The 19,237-nt window shown below is 43.9% G+C and overlaps 2 protein-coding genes across 2 annotated transcripts; one reads left to right on the top strand and one right to left on the bottom strand.

Moving 5' to 3' along the window:
- Window positions 1-3: 3 nt before the first annotated feature.
- atp5pd (ATP synthase peripheral stalk subunit d) lies at window positions 4-2,497 on the top strand (the record flags this gene model as incomplete). The annotated part of the gene is given in 7 exon segments (XM_083977009.1): window positions 4-9; window positions 1,037-1,140; window positions 1,503-1,548; window positions 1,551-1,604; window positions 1,683-1,735; window positions 1,953-2,013; window positions 2,366-2,497. Coding segments are annotated over 7 exon segments (456 nt in total).
- A 9,816-nt stretch (window positions 2,498-12,313) lies between these two features.
- Window positions 12,314-18,850, bottom strand: metrnla (meteorin like, glial cell differentiation regulator a). Its single transcript, XM_083976823.1, has 4 exons — window positions 18,503-18,850; window positions 16,314-16,702; window positions 13,203-13,262; window positions 12,314-13,055 (listed from the first exon to the last, which is right to left on the bottom strand). Exons 1-4 carry the CDS (start codon window positions 18,604-18,606, stop codon window positions 12,742-12,744), a joined length of 867 nt encoding a protein of 288 aa, XP_083832949.1. The 5' UTR covers window positions 18,607-18,850; the 3' UTR covers window positions 12,314-12,741.
- Window positions 18,851-19,237: the final 387 nt, after the last annotated feature.

The following is a 19,237-nucleotide window of genomic DNA, read 5'->3' as shown; positions in this document are numbered from 1 at the left end:
CACATGGGGGCAGGAAAAAGACACAATGATTTCAAAATAAAACAGAAAACCCCAAACTAAAGGGGAACACATGAAGGGCATGACAAATGTTTAATGTTCATCCCTTCTGATTTTTTATCCACCAAATCTGTTTATTTGTAAGAGATTTTGAAAATGTCAGCTCTAAAAAAAAAACAAAAAAAAAAACAAGAGACACTGCTGAAAACAGCAACCAGGAGGGTAAAACTTGGCTCTAAACTTGCCCTATTTAATTTTAGATAATCTTGTCTTGTAGGTGGACACAAAAACACTACTGCAATTAGCAAGACAGCAAGATGCAATGTATTATCCAAACCAATTTTTTTTGAAGTCCTTAAACCAGTGCCAGGTCTAAATAGATTCCCACAGAGGAACTGGTGCCAGAGTTAATCGTTTGTGTACACCATTAGCATGAATAGGGCCAGATCAAGGTGATAAATACCATGGATCTATTATAAGATAATATAATACATCCATGTAAAATACCCTGCCCCGAAATTATTTTTGGCGCTGCCTTTCTAAATATTGACCACCAGGTGGCAGCGCAACTTCCGCTGGCAACTTAGAAATTTTAATCTAATCATACAAATAATAATAATAAAGCAATTAACAGAGACAGCCAGACGAAAAATCCCTGAGATGTTTTTTTTATTTTTATTTTAAGAGCTATTTTCCACTAATTGTAAACACATGTTAACATCGAGAGCTGCAAAGTTTGACTCAGAAAACAGTTAGCCTATCTTAATTCCGTTTCCGGTCTGACTAGTAGTTTGGAGGAGGTCGTGTCCAATTGATGGTAAAAACTTATTTAAAAGAACTTATTTAATTTGTTCTGGGTGTTGGTAATTGCCTTGCTAACATTATGTTTGCAACCTGTAATTCTGCATCAGACTAAAATGGGAACACTGTGGGGATGGGAGGAGACCTGAAGGACGACATGGAGTGAAACCTTAAATGTATTTCATGAGTACAGCCTATAATGTTATAGTGTCCTGTCCTCTCTCCTTTCACCTCTCAGATAATTGCCTCCACCCTTGAAGCATGGCTGGAAGACAAGCTGCCACCCAACCAGAGGACCATGTTCAACAACCTGAAGACACGGAGCGATGCTATTTCTGCCAAGTTTGTGTTCCCGAACAAATACCATAGACAGCAGTTGTCAGTTGTCTGTATCTGTCGTTGATTCACATTCAATTGGTATTCTCTTACGTATGTGGTGTGTGTAGCAATTCAGTTCAATTCAGTGGTTAGCACTGTCCGGCTCCAGGGTTCAAACACTCCCTATCCCCTTGTTTGCAGGACACATCCTCCCACAGTCCAGCAACATGGAGGTTGTGTTAATTGGCAACACTCAATAATGTGGATGTGGGTTGTGAGTGTGCTGGGACTGCAGCTATAGGCCTCAGCACATAATTGGATATAGGATTAGCTGCGCTGTTCAAAACATGAACAGATGTTTGCAACAGTTTGATCTGTGTTCACAGGCTGACCTCAGTGCTGGAGAAACCTGTCGCCATTGACTGGAGTTACTATACCGTAGGTCAGCTGTGGTTAAAGGTGACATGGTGGATGAGTTTGAGATGAAGGTAAGGGAAGATCAAGTTAAACCGTCATCAGCATTTCATAGTCATCACGTATCATATTAACTGTTTGTTTCTCCACAGTTTAACGCCCTGAAGGTCCCTGAGCCTGTCGATGCTCAGACAGCACTGACGCGGTGAGTGCCTCTATAATGCATCCATGTTACTAATTACTGAGGACGAACCAGATATCTACTTGTGACTACATGCACTGACATTTGTGTTTGTTGCTGTACAGACGTTGACATTTACAACCATATCGTCCACAAGTACATTCATATCATGCTGGTCTTGACATAGTGTACAGTACACTGCACACAAACATATACTCTGCCATATCTCTGTCTTTCAGAGCATGACAGCAGCTTCTTACATTGAAGCATCCAAAGCTCATATCGCCCAGTATCAAAAAGAGGTTGGTGCTTTTCATCGAAACATACATTATCATTCAGTGTTTATCATTAGTATAGCAGAATATGCTGTTTAAAAAAAAAACACAAATCTACACTTTTTGTTTGTTGTTTTTATTTTATTGAGAATAAGCCACTCTTAACTGAACTGAACTGTGGTAGAGTCCTGCAGCTAGAAAAATCAAAGTGCAGAGCAAATTCAGCGTCTGACTCAGCGTCTCTTTTTCTTTAAGATCCTTTCATCAGCTGTAATATCAACTATAATGAAACTGATACCTTCTTAATTTACCAGATTCAAGTAAACACTTCATCAAAATCCCCCTTTTTGTCCTGATCCTCTGTTCTACCTTCCACCAGCTGGACAAATTTAGGAACATGATTCCCTTTGATCAGATGACTATCGAGGACTTGAATAAGACTTTCCCAGAGACGAAGCTGGATAAAGTGAAACATCCCTACTGGCCACACAAACCTACTGCTGACCCGTAATTTCACCACACTAAATGTATAACATATGTCCTCCGTTGAGGAAACCCTGTACAGTATATGTACAGTATAAAAACCATCTTTGCTCATTCAAGAGTTTGTAAAATGACTGAAATGTTTTGAGCTTTTTTTCACTGTGTGTAAAAGCTGTATGAATAGAAAGGAAAAATGAAAATGAAACATGAGGTATTTGTTTGGTTTCTTCTTAATTAGACCTCATTCATTCCTGACATTAAATACAAAGAAATATTGGTGCAACGCACTGACTTTTAGTGAACAGTAAAAGGAGTTAGAGGTTGTCCGTGTTCACAGGCCCATTATAAACAAGCTCACAGATCCCTCACAGGCAAACAACTGTTATTTTATTACTGGATTTCTTCCCAGGCGTCATGAACTCAACTTGATCCGTTGGACAGTGTTTTCTTTCTAAATTTGGTATGAAATATCCTCCAACACTCACTGAAAATCTAACCCTTGTGGATACACTGATGAGTTTTTAAGTACACGCTCGGCCAAGTCGCTCTCAGCAGAGAGCTAGAGTATGGTTTTCTTCCCTCATGGAGTCACTGTTGTCTTTGGGACAGAGATTTGTAGTTGTCAGTTTTTTGCATCATCTCTGCTCTGTGTATATTTACACATGTGTTCAGGTAGACACAGTGTAATTCACTTAAAGCTTTATTTTTCACAATAGATCCAGTTTTACATTAGACAGATTCAAGTCATCCATCAGTGCGTGGACAGCATGTCTGCAGTTTAAATGATCACAGCCCCAGCACTTTTATTATGCTGTGTCAGTCATGTTCAGGCTTTGTTATGACTACGGCGTAAATCTAGATTTTACCGCGGCTAGAAATGTGAGCAGCCTCTCTGGGATCGAACCGAGACTTTAAACATAAAGCCTGTTTTCGGTGTTTCTCACTGCACTGTTATTATGGCTTTGGTTTGTGGGTTAATAATACTGTACATAACTTTGTCCGTCAGTGCAGGCACTATAGTGATAAGTAGAGGAATGTACCCTGACCTATTGTCATTGTCTCAGGATTCCTCATATACCTCTCAGTGGTGTGATACATCAAGCCACAGCAAGACTTTCTTCCTGCAGGGGGCAGCATATGTCTGAGAATGTGTCCCTCATTGTGAGCATATTCTGGGATGATAACTTGGTCATTTTAAACTCAATATATTTATTTTTCCAGTGAGTTTGTTGTTATTTAGAGTTTGCACTTGACTTTTAAGCTCTTTGTTGAAAGCACAAAACTAGCAAGAGTAGCAGGTACATTTGTAGTATTAGTATTCATTTCAATGAAAGCACAGTTCCTTTAGTTTTGCATGTTCTGGCTGATTTGCTACAAAGCAATTAGCCTTTGCTTCATATCAGACCACTTAGCAAATGCACTGTTACCTATTGTAAAACACTGGAAGTATACTTAGATGCTTTATTGGAGTGAAGTTTAAAAAAGAAAATATTGTGTGAAAGTAGCTACTCTGTTTCAGTTCTACACGCAGAATATGTCCTCAAGTACGAATGTTTCATCAGTAAAATTTACTTTAAAGTCAAACCACAAATTATGAAAAAATAGAAGAATGAAAGAAAAATAGGAGAAGTTAATTTTAACTACTTACTTGGTAATCTAAAATTATTAATTATATAAATATAATCATCGTGTTTTACAAAGTAATCTAACTATAGAAACTATAGCTTATGTGATCCTTCACTGTGAAAGATTTCTTATTTTTTTCCCTTGTGAGATTGCTTTATTGTTGCAACAAACTGAAGACTTTTCAAACTGACCTGTGCTTAAGTGGTATTATCACATAAGGCTGACACAACATTAATACAAAAGAAGCGAATGCACTCACTCTGGTGGAACCTCGAATATAAATTAATTGTAAGATGGATAACTGAAAATATTATAAACAGTGAGAAGGAGGATTAGAGTATCCCAGAATTACAAAAGCAAACCAGCTAGATTATATTATATAAGTGGCAGTGAATCTAATTGTGATTTTTTTCCATGGGCCTGCAGCAGCAGCAGTGAAGGTGAATGGGAGAAGCTTCTGTCTTTCTGCAGCTTCACATATTTTGAATTACAAGGCAAAGGAGAATTTCACCGTCAGCAGTCAGTGCTGTTTGGCTCCTGTGCCCTCGTTGTCCCACTCACTTATGATTTCTCCACTCAGACATACTATGCATTCCACAGCCGAGCGGTGTTAATCCTCCCCAAATCTGCGCATTATGTCATACCAGCGAGCACTTGTGTCCTCCGTCTGCAGCAGGGTAAACTTGACGTGACTGTGGTGCAACATGAGCACACAGCTCCACCACTGCTTTCTCAAGAAGATACTTGAGACCAAGAATGAAAACACTGAAAGATGGAGCCAAGAATTGAAATCATAAAGTGGATAAGATAAATAATCCATCATTTTTATTGTTTTCTCATCCTGTTTTGAATTTATTCTCCTTTGTTACTGCCAATGGTATAAAAGTGAAGTTTTAGTTTTACTTTCCTTTTTTTTGTAGCAATGCTAGTGGATTAGTCGATCGGGTTGACCTTTGACCTTTCAGGGTGCAAGCAGGTCCTGCACTTTTATTAGGGGTCACTTGCCGTCACCTGTGCTAAGCTACAATGCGAAACAGCTCCATGCACGAGTGTGTGCCCCCCACCCCCCACTGACTGCAGCTCTACTTTCTCTGGGCTGAGCCATGTTTTTCCCAGCTGACCATTCAGCTGTTGCCAACACTTGTGCACTTGATAACTGCTGCCATAGCTCACAAATCAGCACGCTGGTTTTACAAGCAGTAATGGTTTTAATGAAATCTCTCTGCTCCTATAGCCAAACGCTAAAACTCAACAAAATATCATACATTAAAGGCTGCACTGAAAGAAATAAACATGGAAAAATTCAAATATAGAAATTCAGTGTGTCTATGTTTGACAGTCAAGTATGTGTTGTGTATGAGATGATGTGTGACAGGCCCTAAATTCCACTGATGCTATCCTTAACTAGGCGGCTCTGTTGTTGGTTTGGATTTCAATTTAACATGTGTGCACATTGTTAAAGACGTCTGCTCAAATGACTACAGCTATTATTTATCAGGCACAAGGCAAATATAATGTTTACTTTTGACTGTTTTAATTTGATGTTTCTAAAGCTGCAATTCATTTGACATGTTTCTGTATTTTTATTGATTAAGAATGGAAAGCTCAGGTTAGAGTTGAGTTCAATCAATTGCTCTTTATTGTTGTCCAGCATGAGCTCTCTGTGTGAGTATGAGTCAGTTCTGCACATTGTGGAGTGCAGTGTTGTATGCTTGCACTGCAGTAACAACATACAGGCAAGGCAACATTTGCCATTTGTAAATATTTGACTTGGATCGCAACAGTTGCTGGCTCTCAGCTTTGCATTGTGTTTATGAACACTACTCTCCAACTGACAATAAACACATAAGTTAGCAGCAGTGAGTTGCATCTCTTCCCGGCTTTTGCTGAGTCTTCGTCCCTCAAAAATCGATCCATCAATCTTTGCCCCCGAAAGCAAACAGCTCACATCCGCTCCTGTGTGAAAATCTAAGTGTTCGCTTCCTACCTATCCATCACGCAACCCATTATGCCCCTCATTCAGACTTCCATCAAACGTCACATGTTCAGCTACACAATCCATCATGCTGTGCACTTGCACCCCACCATTGGATGATGATCTTTGTTGCTCCCACAATGCCCAAAGATGTGAGTTTCCTTTAAATGCTAGAGGGCACGCCCCTGTCTCCTCCAGATTCTGACGGCTGAATTTAGACACAAACCACTTTTTTCCCCCTGTCGTCCTAAAGGCCACAACTCAGGTCAGAGGTCAGAGGTGTTGTCGGTGGGGGAGGGTCAGCCTGGTTGCCAAGGAGGGATCCGCCAAAAAGGCAAAACCACTGGTCTGAGCAAACAGTGGATCTGCTGGCCTGGCCGTGACTCTGACAGGCCTGAGAGCAGAGGAGGCCAAGGAGATTAAATTATCGCGATCAGACAAGTACAACAATGACAGGTTGTATAGAATAGTATAGAAACACACAGTCAAGATTAAGACAAGTGAGCTGTGGTGACAGGATGGGCTTTTGTTATTGTGATCAGTGAATGTCTGTGTTGTAGTACTTACCATGTGATGGGCAGGATGGTGATCTTTAAATACAAAAGCTGATCCCAAAAAACCAATGGATGTACCTTACAGTTCAAAGTCAAGATTCCTATTTGAATCTAGAGTTGGTATTTTTTTTACCAGAAAATATGAGTTAATTTGGGGGTTGTGATATCAGAGAGCTTCATCAGCTTTCTACAAAACGGCAATCATCACCATGGCATGGTGACATCATGAGAAAGTTGTCCCCCCCGTTGACAGGGCCCTGTTGTTGCCATGGGGCTCCTGGAAATGGCACTGCGGATCCCATTAAATGAAGGCTGCTGGGGGGAGGGGATGGGACGCGAAGGCAAGTAAATAAAAGTGCCATTTGCGGCGTGTTTGCTTGACGTTCCGCTGGGCCAAATTCTGCTCCATTATTGGGCATTGCACCCAGTCGCCCCTCTATCCCCCACCCATACACACACACACACACACACCCTTGGTGTGTTTGCTGAACGAACAGGGCGCCCCAACACAGCGTCTGGAGCCATGTGAGCTGACAGCAGACGCACACATTCACCCATTGAGAAAAGAGGACGATGTACGACAATAGGAAGAAGGAGACAGTCTTGTAGGAGCAGACTTCAGCATTCACAAACAGAATAACACATAACACAGACATCAGCCGAGAGGGGGACATCTACATGATAAAGCTACACAGTGTGGAGTTTTAGATCACATGCAAGGGCTGTGTAAGTAATATACAGACTATAGTATGATCCTAAAAGTCTCTGCCAACTTTAAAGACAGAGTGAAACGTTGGTTGTCTTGACAGGCTACCATTAGCCAAAAGCTAAGCAACCCTGATCTCAAAACCATCAGATGACGACAGTGCCTGGTCCACTTCAAGCACACAAACCATTTACTCAGTTCGTGCGCACACATTTTCAGATTCCCTTTGATACCCGATATTGAGACACGCAGGCCCACACTGTGACCTCTACAATCACTTTTTTGCTAGAAGACACCCAACACCCAAGCCCTTAATCCTGCCATGCTGCTTTGGTGGGAGAGGCACGGCTGCTAGGCATTTCACGACTGGGAAACTCATGACCCACTGGGGATTAATAAGCATTATGGGAGGCGCCTTATTGGCTTGTTGATCCTCCCTTTCTGATGTGTTCATCCCTGTGTGGTTTGAATTGGATGGAGGTCACATACATGGGATCAAAACAATACATCTGCATTTAATGTAGTCAAACTAAATCAAACTTTTGGGGCGCAAATTACTTTTAAAAAATTTGGATGTGTATGGGATTTGACACAGATATTGAGGATGACTGCTGTGACTTTGGTGATCCTGTGACTCTTAATCTCATGCTGAAATTGGCTTAAAATTCCTATTTGCCCAATAGTTTGGTTTATAACCGGATGGCTTCCCTAAAAATCATTCCCATCAGACAAGTAACACTGTATGTCATGTTTAATGCTATTCAGCCTGTTACCAAGCTAGAGTAACTAAAATGATACATATTAGTAAGACAAAAATAGCACTAAGGAGGACTGTTGTGGAGACACACGTGCACTAGGTTGAAGGCCATCCTCTGGTGTATGAATCTATGTATTTTCATTTCACCTCCTGTGAGCATGTTAGCACGCTGATGTTACCATTTAGCCTAAAGCACCATTTAGCATCAAGCCAATTGGACAGCTGTGGACTGTAAACAGGGACGTCTTTCTCCCTCTGTGTAAATGAACAATGAAAATTAAATTAAGCATAAATTGCTGTGCAACTTCTTTCCGCTGTAGCTAGATTTGATTAAACAAACACGAGGACGGTGGAGTCCCACAGTCCTCAATTCAAGTGAGTTGTTGTTGAATTGAATATAATTCGTCAAAAAATGAGTAATGTCCTGCCATGATTCTTGGAGTTTTCACCTTTTCACCTCAAAACTGAATAATTTATCTCGAGCGCGAGGGAGCTGCTTTACTCAAGTGTCAGGGCCGCATTGTGTCAGATCGGAGGTGTTGGGACTGCAGCTGCAGCGTGAGTTGTGGTTCAGTGTGGGTGGCAGCTATCTCTCTGCTGGTGTGGTGTGTTTATGTGTGCTGAGATTGGGGCCACGCGCACGGTGAAGGCATACACACTTAGACTCACACACACACAAACAGAAAAACCACAGAGCCTCTATTGATTCCAGCTAATCAAGGCAGCGGGAGTGGGGAGGCTGCACACGCATGAGTGTGTGCGTCTATGTGTGTGTGTGTGTGTGTGTGTGTGAAGTCAACACATTCCCCACATTCCAGCACTTCCCAGAGAGGCATAAAATCTTAGCCACTGCACTGAGCTCACAGGCCTCTTCTCTCTGCTGGGGTCCTCCTGCCCTTTCACTCGACTGCCCTTCTTTCTGCCAAGTGACTGTGCACTTTGCAGCGACTGCAATTTTCTCTCTCTTTCTGTTTCTCTCTCTTCTTTTAATTCCGCCCACGAGATGACCATGCAGTGACTTCTGAGTGAATCACACAGACAAAGACAAAGGCTCCACATAGTCACGTCTGGTTTGGACTGGTCCTTCCCAACTGGAATTGCAACTAAATCAGACCTCGCCCAAGATACAGCTGACTTCATGTGTGTATCTGTAATAGATTAATTAGAAGAGCTGCACCCAGTGACACTGGAAAAAAAATTGGATCTATTGTGTTAAATAGAGCGTGACTTCACAAAACCATCTGCAGATTGCAGCGACACTTTTTTTTATTTATCAAAAGAACTTTGTGATTGTTAGCCAACTTTTTCTGATCCGTCCTCCTCGTGTTGTCTATCTCGTTAATAACTTTAGTGTCATCAGCAAATAGCAGAGGTTTAAGTGTTGTGATTATTAGCATGGGCTCCTTTGTAGAGTTTTCCACTATTGCTAACGCTTTATCCTCGAGGTTTTACCAATAAAACTCTGTTGTGGTTTTTATTTTTTCAACTGCGTAATTGTATGGCCTATAAAACATTAAACAAGACTAGGTCAGAACCTAGTCTGTGGCTGGGCCGCCGATGGTCAGATGTTGAGTTTCTAACCACAATGTTGTCTGAAAAAATCTTTCAAAACATTAAAAACAAAGACTGTGCTGTGATTTCTGCTAAATTTACTTATGAAATGATCACTCAGAGAGGGGAAATTAGATACAAGTTGCCTTTAGTCATAGTGAAATGGAGAGAGAGAGAGAGAGAGAGGGAGAGGGAGGGAGAGAGAGAGAGAGAGGATGACTTGCACCAGAAGGCCACATGCCCAACTCTAACCCATGCTGGGTCAAGGAGCCAAGGCTCACAGCCTTTGAGATCCACTATAGTTCAGCTTTGTGTCTCAAACTTAACTTCCAGCTCCACTTTATGTCTAACTCCCACTGTTTGACAAATACAGTTTTTCATAGTGGTGAGTGTGAAACCTCTTTACTGATGACTTCTCTCTCTCTCTCCATCCCTCTTTCCTGCTCTCTCTTCTCAGTGTATCTCATGTTTACTGATTACTCTTCCTCCTTTGGAACAAAAATGTTTTGTTCGCTACTAAAGAGTTAAGGACTTGTTTACTGGTAGCGCTCCACCTCTTCCTGCAGTTCCTGAGTAATTTTAAAATCAGTTGACTGCGGCTCGATGGCAGTGAAAGTATAATCACTTAGTCAGCCAGTCAGTCACATACATTTCTGACTCTGTTGTTGTAGCCCAACCTGAAACTGTGAAGTGTTAATCAGTCTGTGCTATATATCTCAAGGGGATTTCATAAAATGTCTTGTTTTGTCAGACCAACAACAGTCCAAGCCCAAATAGGCTATTTTCGCTTTACTATTTTGTAGAAGACAAGAAGACACATCTGATTTCACATTTGTAGAGCTAGGACAATTTTTTAAACAATACATTCATTATCGAAGTAGCTGAGAACTGCTGGTAATTTACTGCTGGCTGACTAATTGATTAGCTGACTATTGACTAATCACTGCAGCTCTGGAGAAAATAAACCTGGATGAGGGCTGGAAGATAAATGCTGCTCCTCTTAATGATCAGTGTTCATGAAAGAATCCACAATAAATGGAGATATCTGCAGCTCAGGGTGCAGAGTGGATTAGATGGAGCACATGAACACTTCTATCAAACTCTGCGCACACTGGTGCCACCTGAAGACTTTGTCCTCCTGTCACCAGCAGCTGCTGTTGGCCACATGATCCGAGCAGGGCGACGCTGGCTCTGCCTGAGAGAAAGGAGAGGGAGGTCTGACTATACAAGGACAGCTGGACCAACCAAAACCAAAGAGCCAACTAACTCTCTTCCTCCTCCCTCTCCTCCTCCTCTTCCTCCTCCTCTTCCTCCGAGGCTCCTAGTCTTAAAGCCAGCACGAGAAGGTTCACAGTTAGGCATCGTTTCCATAGAAACTCTGTTTGCATTTCCCAGTGAGCAATTCTGGGACCGCTGGCTTTCAGCTGGAATTCAGACATTCAATTCAACGCACAGCGCTGTCTGGAAAAGCGATTGTCTATGTGGGGGCAACTTATTGAAAGACATTCTAGGTGCGTTTCCGTCTAAGTGAAAAGGCAGACAAAAAGAGCCTCAGCCCATGAACTAGATGTCATCTTAACAAGCTTGGCTCACAGGCTGCATCATCTGGTGTGGTGGTAGCCCAGCTATGGTTTCCAATAACCTGACTGGTTCCTTGTGTTTTATTTGAGGTGATGAAAATGAAAAGCTTTCATTTAAACAGGGAGCTCGGGCAGCATTGTGCCTGCCAATCAAAATTTGGAGTGTGGTTGGAAGAGTGCTGCTCTCTGCTGCGTGCCCAGTCACAGGGCTGTATTCAGGTCTGTCTTCAGTCCTCTCTCTCATACCAGACTGCTGCGCTGGAACAAAGAGGCCTTTCACATTGACCTTGACACACGGCCACCCCCATCACCACAGGAACCAGCGCAGAGGAATCCACCCCGACTCTCTGATATCAATCTCTCTGTACCCCTGGCAGACGGTCCCAGCTCAAGGCTGAGGTGGAAGCTTGGAGAGGAGGATAATGCACATCATATGATGGTTGTTTTTACTGCAACCAGGAAATATGGAAAAAGGGATAACCCATTAGCGCCGCTGTGAATATTATGTTTGATCTAAGATCATCCAACTACAGCAAAAATGGAAAATATTAAGTTTTGGTTTATAGCTTTAACCTGTCCAAATAACATTAAAGTAATATAACTTTAACATAATTAGCTCTGCTAAAATTATTTTAATGACCATTTAACCAATGTAACAGACCAATCCATTGATCACCTGTCAAGAAATGGTAAATAACCCAAGGTACCATCTTCATGTCTTGTTTTGTCAGTTCAAAACCACCGATCTATTTAGAGTAATATAAAACATGACAAAGCAGCCATTCATATCCTGAAATTGAAAATCCAATGCCAATTTTTGGGTTTTGTTCATTTTACATTGTTTGTGTATTGCTCGCTAGATTCAGCTCTAAATGTGATCCCACTTGTCTGTTAGGTGTAAACACCAAACGCATGAACACTGTTCCACAGAATAAAAGTTTTTATTCTCAAGAACAAAAAAAAAAGCAGATTTTGCGTTTTTTTGGTTTGTTTTTGTCTTTTTTTTTAAACAATTGTACAGCCCGAACAGCTCAAGAATTCAGGCGTTAAATTGCAAATCATTTTTTAAACAAAAATAAAAATAAAAGGCTTTCACTTTATACATTTCTGTCATAAGAAATAACTTCAGAACTGTACACCAAGCTTTTTACAAAGCACGCAGGGCTTCAAAATATACAATGTTCATTCACATTTTATACACATAGAAACCAAAGGGGGTCTGCTACATTTAAAACCTGGGGAGTTCCCCGTCCGCGGGAAAAGGCAGCCTGGACACTTTCCATTTTGCATCACGTTCACTTTTGAAAACAGAGTCCAGCTGACCTGCTGCTTGGCAACATCCCGGAGCTCCATTCACTGTCTCCAAAGAGTCATGGGACAGACAAAGGGAGAGAGAGAGAGAGGCGCCACCACTGGGCCAGTCTGTCAGCCTCTCCTCTCCTCAGCATGAACACTTCGGTTCAGCTTTCGTCCCCACCCGCCGAGGACTTGTCCTTATTTCCAAGCGTGGGCAGGTAACGCGCTCAGTCAGTGTCCACGTGGCAGGGGTTGGTCCCCTGCTGCTGCGCTTCATGATACAACCGCAGGAAGTCTTTGTAGCGTGGAGCGCAGCCCATCCAGGCCTCCCCAAACCTTACTGTCCCGGTGAAGAGGAACTCGCCCTCCCCAGACCTCACCCCACACTGCAGGGGCATCTTGATGTGGCCGGTCCAGGTCCGTACCCTCACGCCACCAGATGCAAAGACGTGGGTCTTCTGTCTGTAGAGGTGACTGATCTGCACAGTGACGGACGAGTGCTCCTCCTCCTGCTCCACTTTCTTAATGCTGCCCCGTGCCACTGGAAAACACCAAACAGGAAGACGAGATTTAGATCCTGACAGTGGCTGGATTTCATGCTACACAGAATGGTGTTTTCGTTGGACGCCGCTGCCTGCCGTAGACCAGCGGGAAGCCTATAATTCTCCAAAACAGGGCTGTTACTTACCAAAGTCGTTGGTGCAGACTGCTAGAAGCATCTCAGCATCGCTGCAGGGCTGACAGGATGCTGGGGGGGGGAAATAAAGAAAAACGGTGCGTGAGTTTGCAGCCAAAATCTTGCACTATAAACAGAAACAGGAAAAGTGCTTTAACACTCCGGGTGTTGCAGCATGATAAAAATCATGTTAACTTTACAGCTAAGTACCACTTGCATAAACACACAACTGTGGTTGGTCCAGCACACAAACGCACGCACAGATCGGGTCACATTCATTTCCATCCGCAGTAATTTATTTACAAAAGACAGCAAAGCAAAGCGGGATTCAGCAGCCTTGAGTTTTGGGGTTTTTTGCAGCAAACCGAGCTGTGCATGCTGCTCATGGTCAAACAAAAACAGAAAAGAGAAAAGAAATAATCATTGTTTATTTTTGAAAAATCTGCTGATGTGTGTGTGTGTTTAATGCTCAAAGCGGCTGTTCCATTAGCTCCCCCACCACAACAGGAACTGCTTTACACTCCATGACAAACAGGGACCAGATGAAAAGGATGAGGAGCGCACAGAGGCTACATCTCTGACCTGAGCTCTGTTAGCACTTGAGCAGACCTGCTGGGCCTGAAGCAGCCACAACCATGACTATAACATCAAGTAGAGTTTTTAACAGGCAGTTATGGGCACAATTAAGGCCATGAGGACATCGTCTCATAACTAGAGGGCTAATAATTGGGTGTAAAAAAAAAAAAAAGTGAATAGCCTGCCTCAGGCTGGACTTCACCTCTGATTGGGGGCTACAAAGCAGCGACTCTGTCTGCCCTCCACCAGTGTTTTATGGCAGGAGAAAGGGCCTTAAATAAGAGCAGTCAAGTCAATGATTAGTTGACTCAGGTGGTCCTGTGGTTAGCCTCACCAGAACGCCTTTATTGGCCCTAGACCTGCTGTGGTTTTCCTTATAGCAGCAGAGTGGCACACAGGGGCAGGGAGGGGTGTCAAGTCAGCAGCGGGCTAAGGGCGGGGCAGTCTATCTTCTGAATCAGACAAATGATTTAAAGTGTTAACTCAGGTGGGTTCAGAGCACTGGAATGGAAAGCCCCCAGATTGGTCTGGTTTAGAGAAAATATACGCAGACCACAAACCCCGAGAAACACATCTCGCTGAAGAAGAAATGCGTGACCTCTGTCGTCTTTAGGAGCAGGACTGCATCTTATTTTTAGCCGGCTTGTCTGAAGCTGAGCGTATAGGGGTGAGGGGTGAGCATGTCTTAGGTCAGCTTGTGTAGCAACATGAGGCACCGCCGCACCACCAGAGAGATCAGAGATCAATCGGCCACAAGCTCGGGGCGGCTTAAGAACAGCTGGAGAGCCGGGAGACTTCAGAGAGGCCGACCTCGCCCAGAGCCCGTAGCAGAGCGCAGAAAGCCACTTTGAAGTGAGCCTGCGTGCTGCCGTAGCATCAGACAGAGCAGCGAGCTGAGGCCCTAAAAACCCGGGGGTGTTTTTTTTCTTCTTTTTCCTCCGAAGCAGAGCCGAGCCGAGCCGGGGCTCACATGTCAGACATGAAACAGAACCACAGGAATGGGCCGAGAGCCGAGTCAGCATCTCTCCCTGGCCCCGTGCACATGCAGCGAGCGCCACTCTGATCAGAACCACTTCACAAAGGCAGGGAGGGATGAGGGATGGGAGGAGTGGTAGAGGAGGAGTGGAGGGGATGGGGGTGAGGGGGGGCACATAGTGTCCCTGCAACATCTGGGTCCTGATGCATTCCGCTGTAATGGAGCACAACTCGCTAATACCACTCAGCATAGACTGAAACCATATAAAAACAGGCAGGAAGAAAGAGGGAAGATGTATGGGGCAGGAATGAAAAGAAAAATACTGGAATGATGAATAGACATGAAAGAAATTAAGAGGTAGAGGGGGAAGAAATGGAGGAATAATTTAGGTGAGTTGAAAGGGAGGCCGAGGGAGTGACAGCGAGAAAAGAAGGAGTGGAGTAGAAAGCCTATATGCTCCTAGAAGTTCCTCCCAACATCTGGTTGAAGATACATTCCAGCTTGATGGTGAGCAACTCAATCCCAGCACAGCGGGTCAGAGAGAAGAGGAAGGGAGAGGGAAGATTGAAGAAAGAGAGATGGAAGGGGGGGAAAAAAAGATGAGAAGAAGCAAAGGAGCAATCAATCCACCAGCTCAGGCCTCAGATGACACGAGACCACTGTCTTTGTGAATCATCCTGGTGCTATCTCAGGCCACATCAGAGCGCCACATTATAGCTGCGGAGCTGAGCCCAGTGCACTAATGTGGTTGAAACAGTTCCACACACACACAAAAACACACACCTCCTCTACATTTAACCCTCTCTCTCCCTCCTTCTCTCTCTCTGCTGTGCCAGATAATGACGCAGGATGTGGATATGTGAACCCAGAGAGCCGTAAAAACAGATGTGGGCCTGATACCGCTCATATTTTTTTGCTCGAGGTGGAAAAAAAAACAAGAGTCGCTCGCACAGTTTGCGCAGCTTGAAACTGGGCAGGTTTGCCAGGTACGCAGCGTGAAAATAAGATGGCTATTTTTCCAATGGGGGCCTTCTGTTTGGCCGTGCCCCTCCACACACACATAAGCCATTGGAGAGAGAAAAAAAAAGCCAAAAAAACAACATCAGTTAAGAGACATGTAGCAATTTTTTTTGAGTGCGGACAGTTGTGAAATGGGCTGAGATATTATATATTTCTCCCTTAAAAAACAAAAAGTTCCACAAAGGCTTACAGGCTTTGGATTTTGATGGATTGATTCTTAACAAGTTTGACAAGAAATGTATTTTCCTCAAACCAAAATGTACAGAAAGTTCCTGCAGAAAAATGGACTCTGGCTTTAGAATTAGCAGCGCGCTGGAGCAAATGTGGAGTTTCCTACTATTAAAGTCCAACTTAATAAAAGTTTCCACCAGTAGATGGCTGCATTTAGCCCACAGCACACACACACACACACACCAACACACACCACAGGGGACAAAGCACAAAAGGAACCTAATTCTAGAGGGAGGCTGCTGCAGACATTTATAATGGCTGCTGAGATACATTTAAAGGACACAATATCTCCAAAACTACTGCTGATATATCAGTCTTACCACCAAGTGTGTGTGCTTCTGCTCCCAGCCTTTCGCTGACCAGCTCGTACTGGAACGCCGTGATCCGCCGGCTGATGTCCAAGCGCGGGACGGCCTCGATGAAGAGCGACCCCTCCTGGATGCTGAAGCAGTGCACCTTGCCCTGAGCCTGGTCCTGTTCGCGCAGCAGCAGTCGCAGCTTGCCGTTGCGGTCCAGGTAGATGTTGGTGCCGCTGGAGTCCGTGGAGGGTTTGACGCAGACGGAGAGGCGGGCGGCGGCGGGGGAGACCGTGTTGGGTCGGAGGTTGACGATGATGGCGCCGGTGGGGTAGAGCCACTCGAGGTTGCCTTGGGAGCAACGGAGGTACACCTGCTCCACGTCCCTGGCGTGGCCTTCGTGGGTCAGACCACTAGAGGAAGGGAAGAAAAGAGAAAAAAAAGTCAGGAGAGGTCAGCCATGCGATTCTGAAAGTGGCATTCACTGAAGCTAGTAATGTGAAAGCTTTCTTTGTGGAGATGAGTGTTAAACCCACTCCCAGGCCTTTTCCTTTAACGCAGCATAAAGGGATTATACAGTCATCTAAAAATGATTTTCTGCTCATTTATAGACTGAATTAAACTGACCAAGGTGAAGACCTCGGGCAGACCCTGAGGACATTAGACCACATTCCTCCTAAAGCATTGAGGGTCCATCTGTGCACAAGACTGGCTGCATGACCAGTCACGAGCCGGAGCAGCCAAACTGACCTCAGCGCCAACACACACTCCCCATACCACATTGTTCCTCCCAGAGCTTTGGCAAAATGCAAGCGCTGGCAGGCTGCCTTTGGGAAGAGTTTTGGAAGCAGTAAGTGGATGAATGGAGGGACACAGGGGCTTCTGGGCAGACAACAGCAGCAACAGTAGCTGGGCCTGCTGCATGCAAGTGCAAATGCAGGTCACGCACCGAACCTCCCCTTGCTTTCAAGCCACCAAAGAGACTGGAAGAGACTTGTCCGGGCAGCACTTCGGACTCTGGCGCCAGCATGACCAAATGACTCCCTCCAGAACTTAATGCCTGGTCAGGGTTTGAAAACTCCAGTCTGTCAGTCATTCTGTGGCAAAGCCAGAGGCAGGAAGCCATCAGCAGTCCACCAGCGTTGCGCATGCCAAGCTAGTGGTTTGACTCTGGGGGGAGAAACGCCCAGTTTCCTGAAAATGAGATGCTGAAATTCAAATTTGCCATAGATCTAAAGTAACCCATGGCACATGCTGAGCATATGCAGCTGAAGCCCCATAACCAGGCTCTCCTCAGCACGCCTCTAATTAAGTCCTTTCTAACTCCATCACTTCTGCATGCAATTAAAGGAGATTAGTCAAGAGTCTCACTAATGAACAACAGATTATTGGTTACGGGCTCAAAGCACTGAATCTCGCCTACCCCTCCTGACTTGGAGGATGAAAAACAAAACCACACTATTTGAAGGCACAGACTCTCAAGTGCAAAACAGATTTCAGCAGATGTTTGATGGGGAGGTGAAACTTTCCAGTATGTGCAGCCTGAGGTTTAAGAATCTGTTAAGACCACTTGAAACTTAGGATGAAAATACTTTGCAGATCCAAAGATGTGATCCTATCAAGTATTTAAAGATTTTTTTTAAAGGGTTGTGTATGAACTCAGATAGTATAAGTATAAAGTAATGTAACATAAATGTAACGGATCCATGTCAAATTTCAAACATTATAATAAAGCTGACTGACATTGTAATGTCACATGTGATCACTGGAATACCCTGAGAGATGATTCAATGTATTATTCTGTATTGTCTTAATATTAATTAAAAGTTAAGAATCTTCCCAATTATAAGAGCATTGTTTTATTTATTGAAAAAAAAAATCTGCGTTATTCTTATGACAACTTTATCTCATTGTAATTAATAGGCTAGGAAGGCTATATCAAAACTACAACACCAGTTATTGTGACACTGCCCTATTCAAACATTTCCAAATAAAGGCTACTACATTATTCACATATTTGCATTTAGTTGTAATTTCAGTGTCTTCGTTAATCATCTCGCTGTCTTTGAGTTTCGGTCACAGTCATTTCAGGTCGCAACAGCAGCAGCAGCAGCAGCTCATTTCACTTTCACACTTTTGATAACAGTCATTTCTGTTCGCTTTTCCTCGACACGGAGGTCGGGGGGGTGGAGGAGTGGAGGAGTGGAGCTCACCTGCCCTTCCAGCTGCACTGGTCGCTCGAGTACTGGCCCAGAGAAATCCGACAGAGGAGGAGGAGAGGCAGCAGCAGCAGGGAGGCCAGCGCCGAGGTGAGCATGTTTATCTCGCCGCTCACTTCGCCTCCTCTCGGGTCAAACTGTGATAAAGTCCACCGCCGTGTTTCCAGCTACATAGCGTTTCCATGTGCCCCCGAAACCGCTCCGTCGCTGTTCCCCGGGGGGAGTTGGGAGGGTGTCTGTGGGGGGGGGAGTTTGTCCTCTTATTCTCGGGGAAGTTCAGGTGAATTAACCCGCTTAAATCACACACACACTCGGTGGCGGCGTCCGGCGTCCACAGACTAGCTCCGTAAAATGTGAAGTGTGTGTTGGTTGGTGTGTGTGCGCAGCGCCCACTGGCTCTCCACGTCACACCCCGTCCACAGCAGTTCATCGCGTATGCTGCGTTCACGTGCTCATCCCAACTCGGATTTTCAAGTGCTACAACAGAAAATGATACCTACTGGTTGTTATTATGTTGACTGTGCATTTATAATAGGCTATGCAAAATTTGTAACGATGTTTACATGACATTACATTAAACTATGAGATTACACAATAATAGGATGTTAAAATCAATGCACTTCCATTCTGATTGTGTCGATCTACATCGATTAATCGCATTGAAAAACCTGTATTAGTTTTCTTCGTATCAAATATGTTATTTAATTTGCATCTGTGTAATTCTATGAT

Source organism: Trachurus trachurus, assembly GCF_905171665.1.
Source record: "Trachurus trachurus genome assembly, chromosome: 8".
Taxonomy (NCBI): Eukaryota; Metazoa; Chordata; class Actinopteri; order Carangiformes; family Carangidae; genus Trachurus; species Trachurus trachurus.
This window is presented reverse-complemented; position numbering and strand designations above follow the sequence as displayed.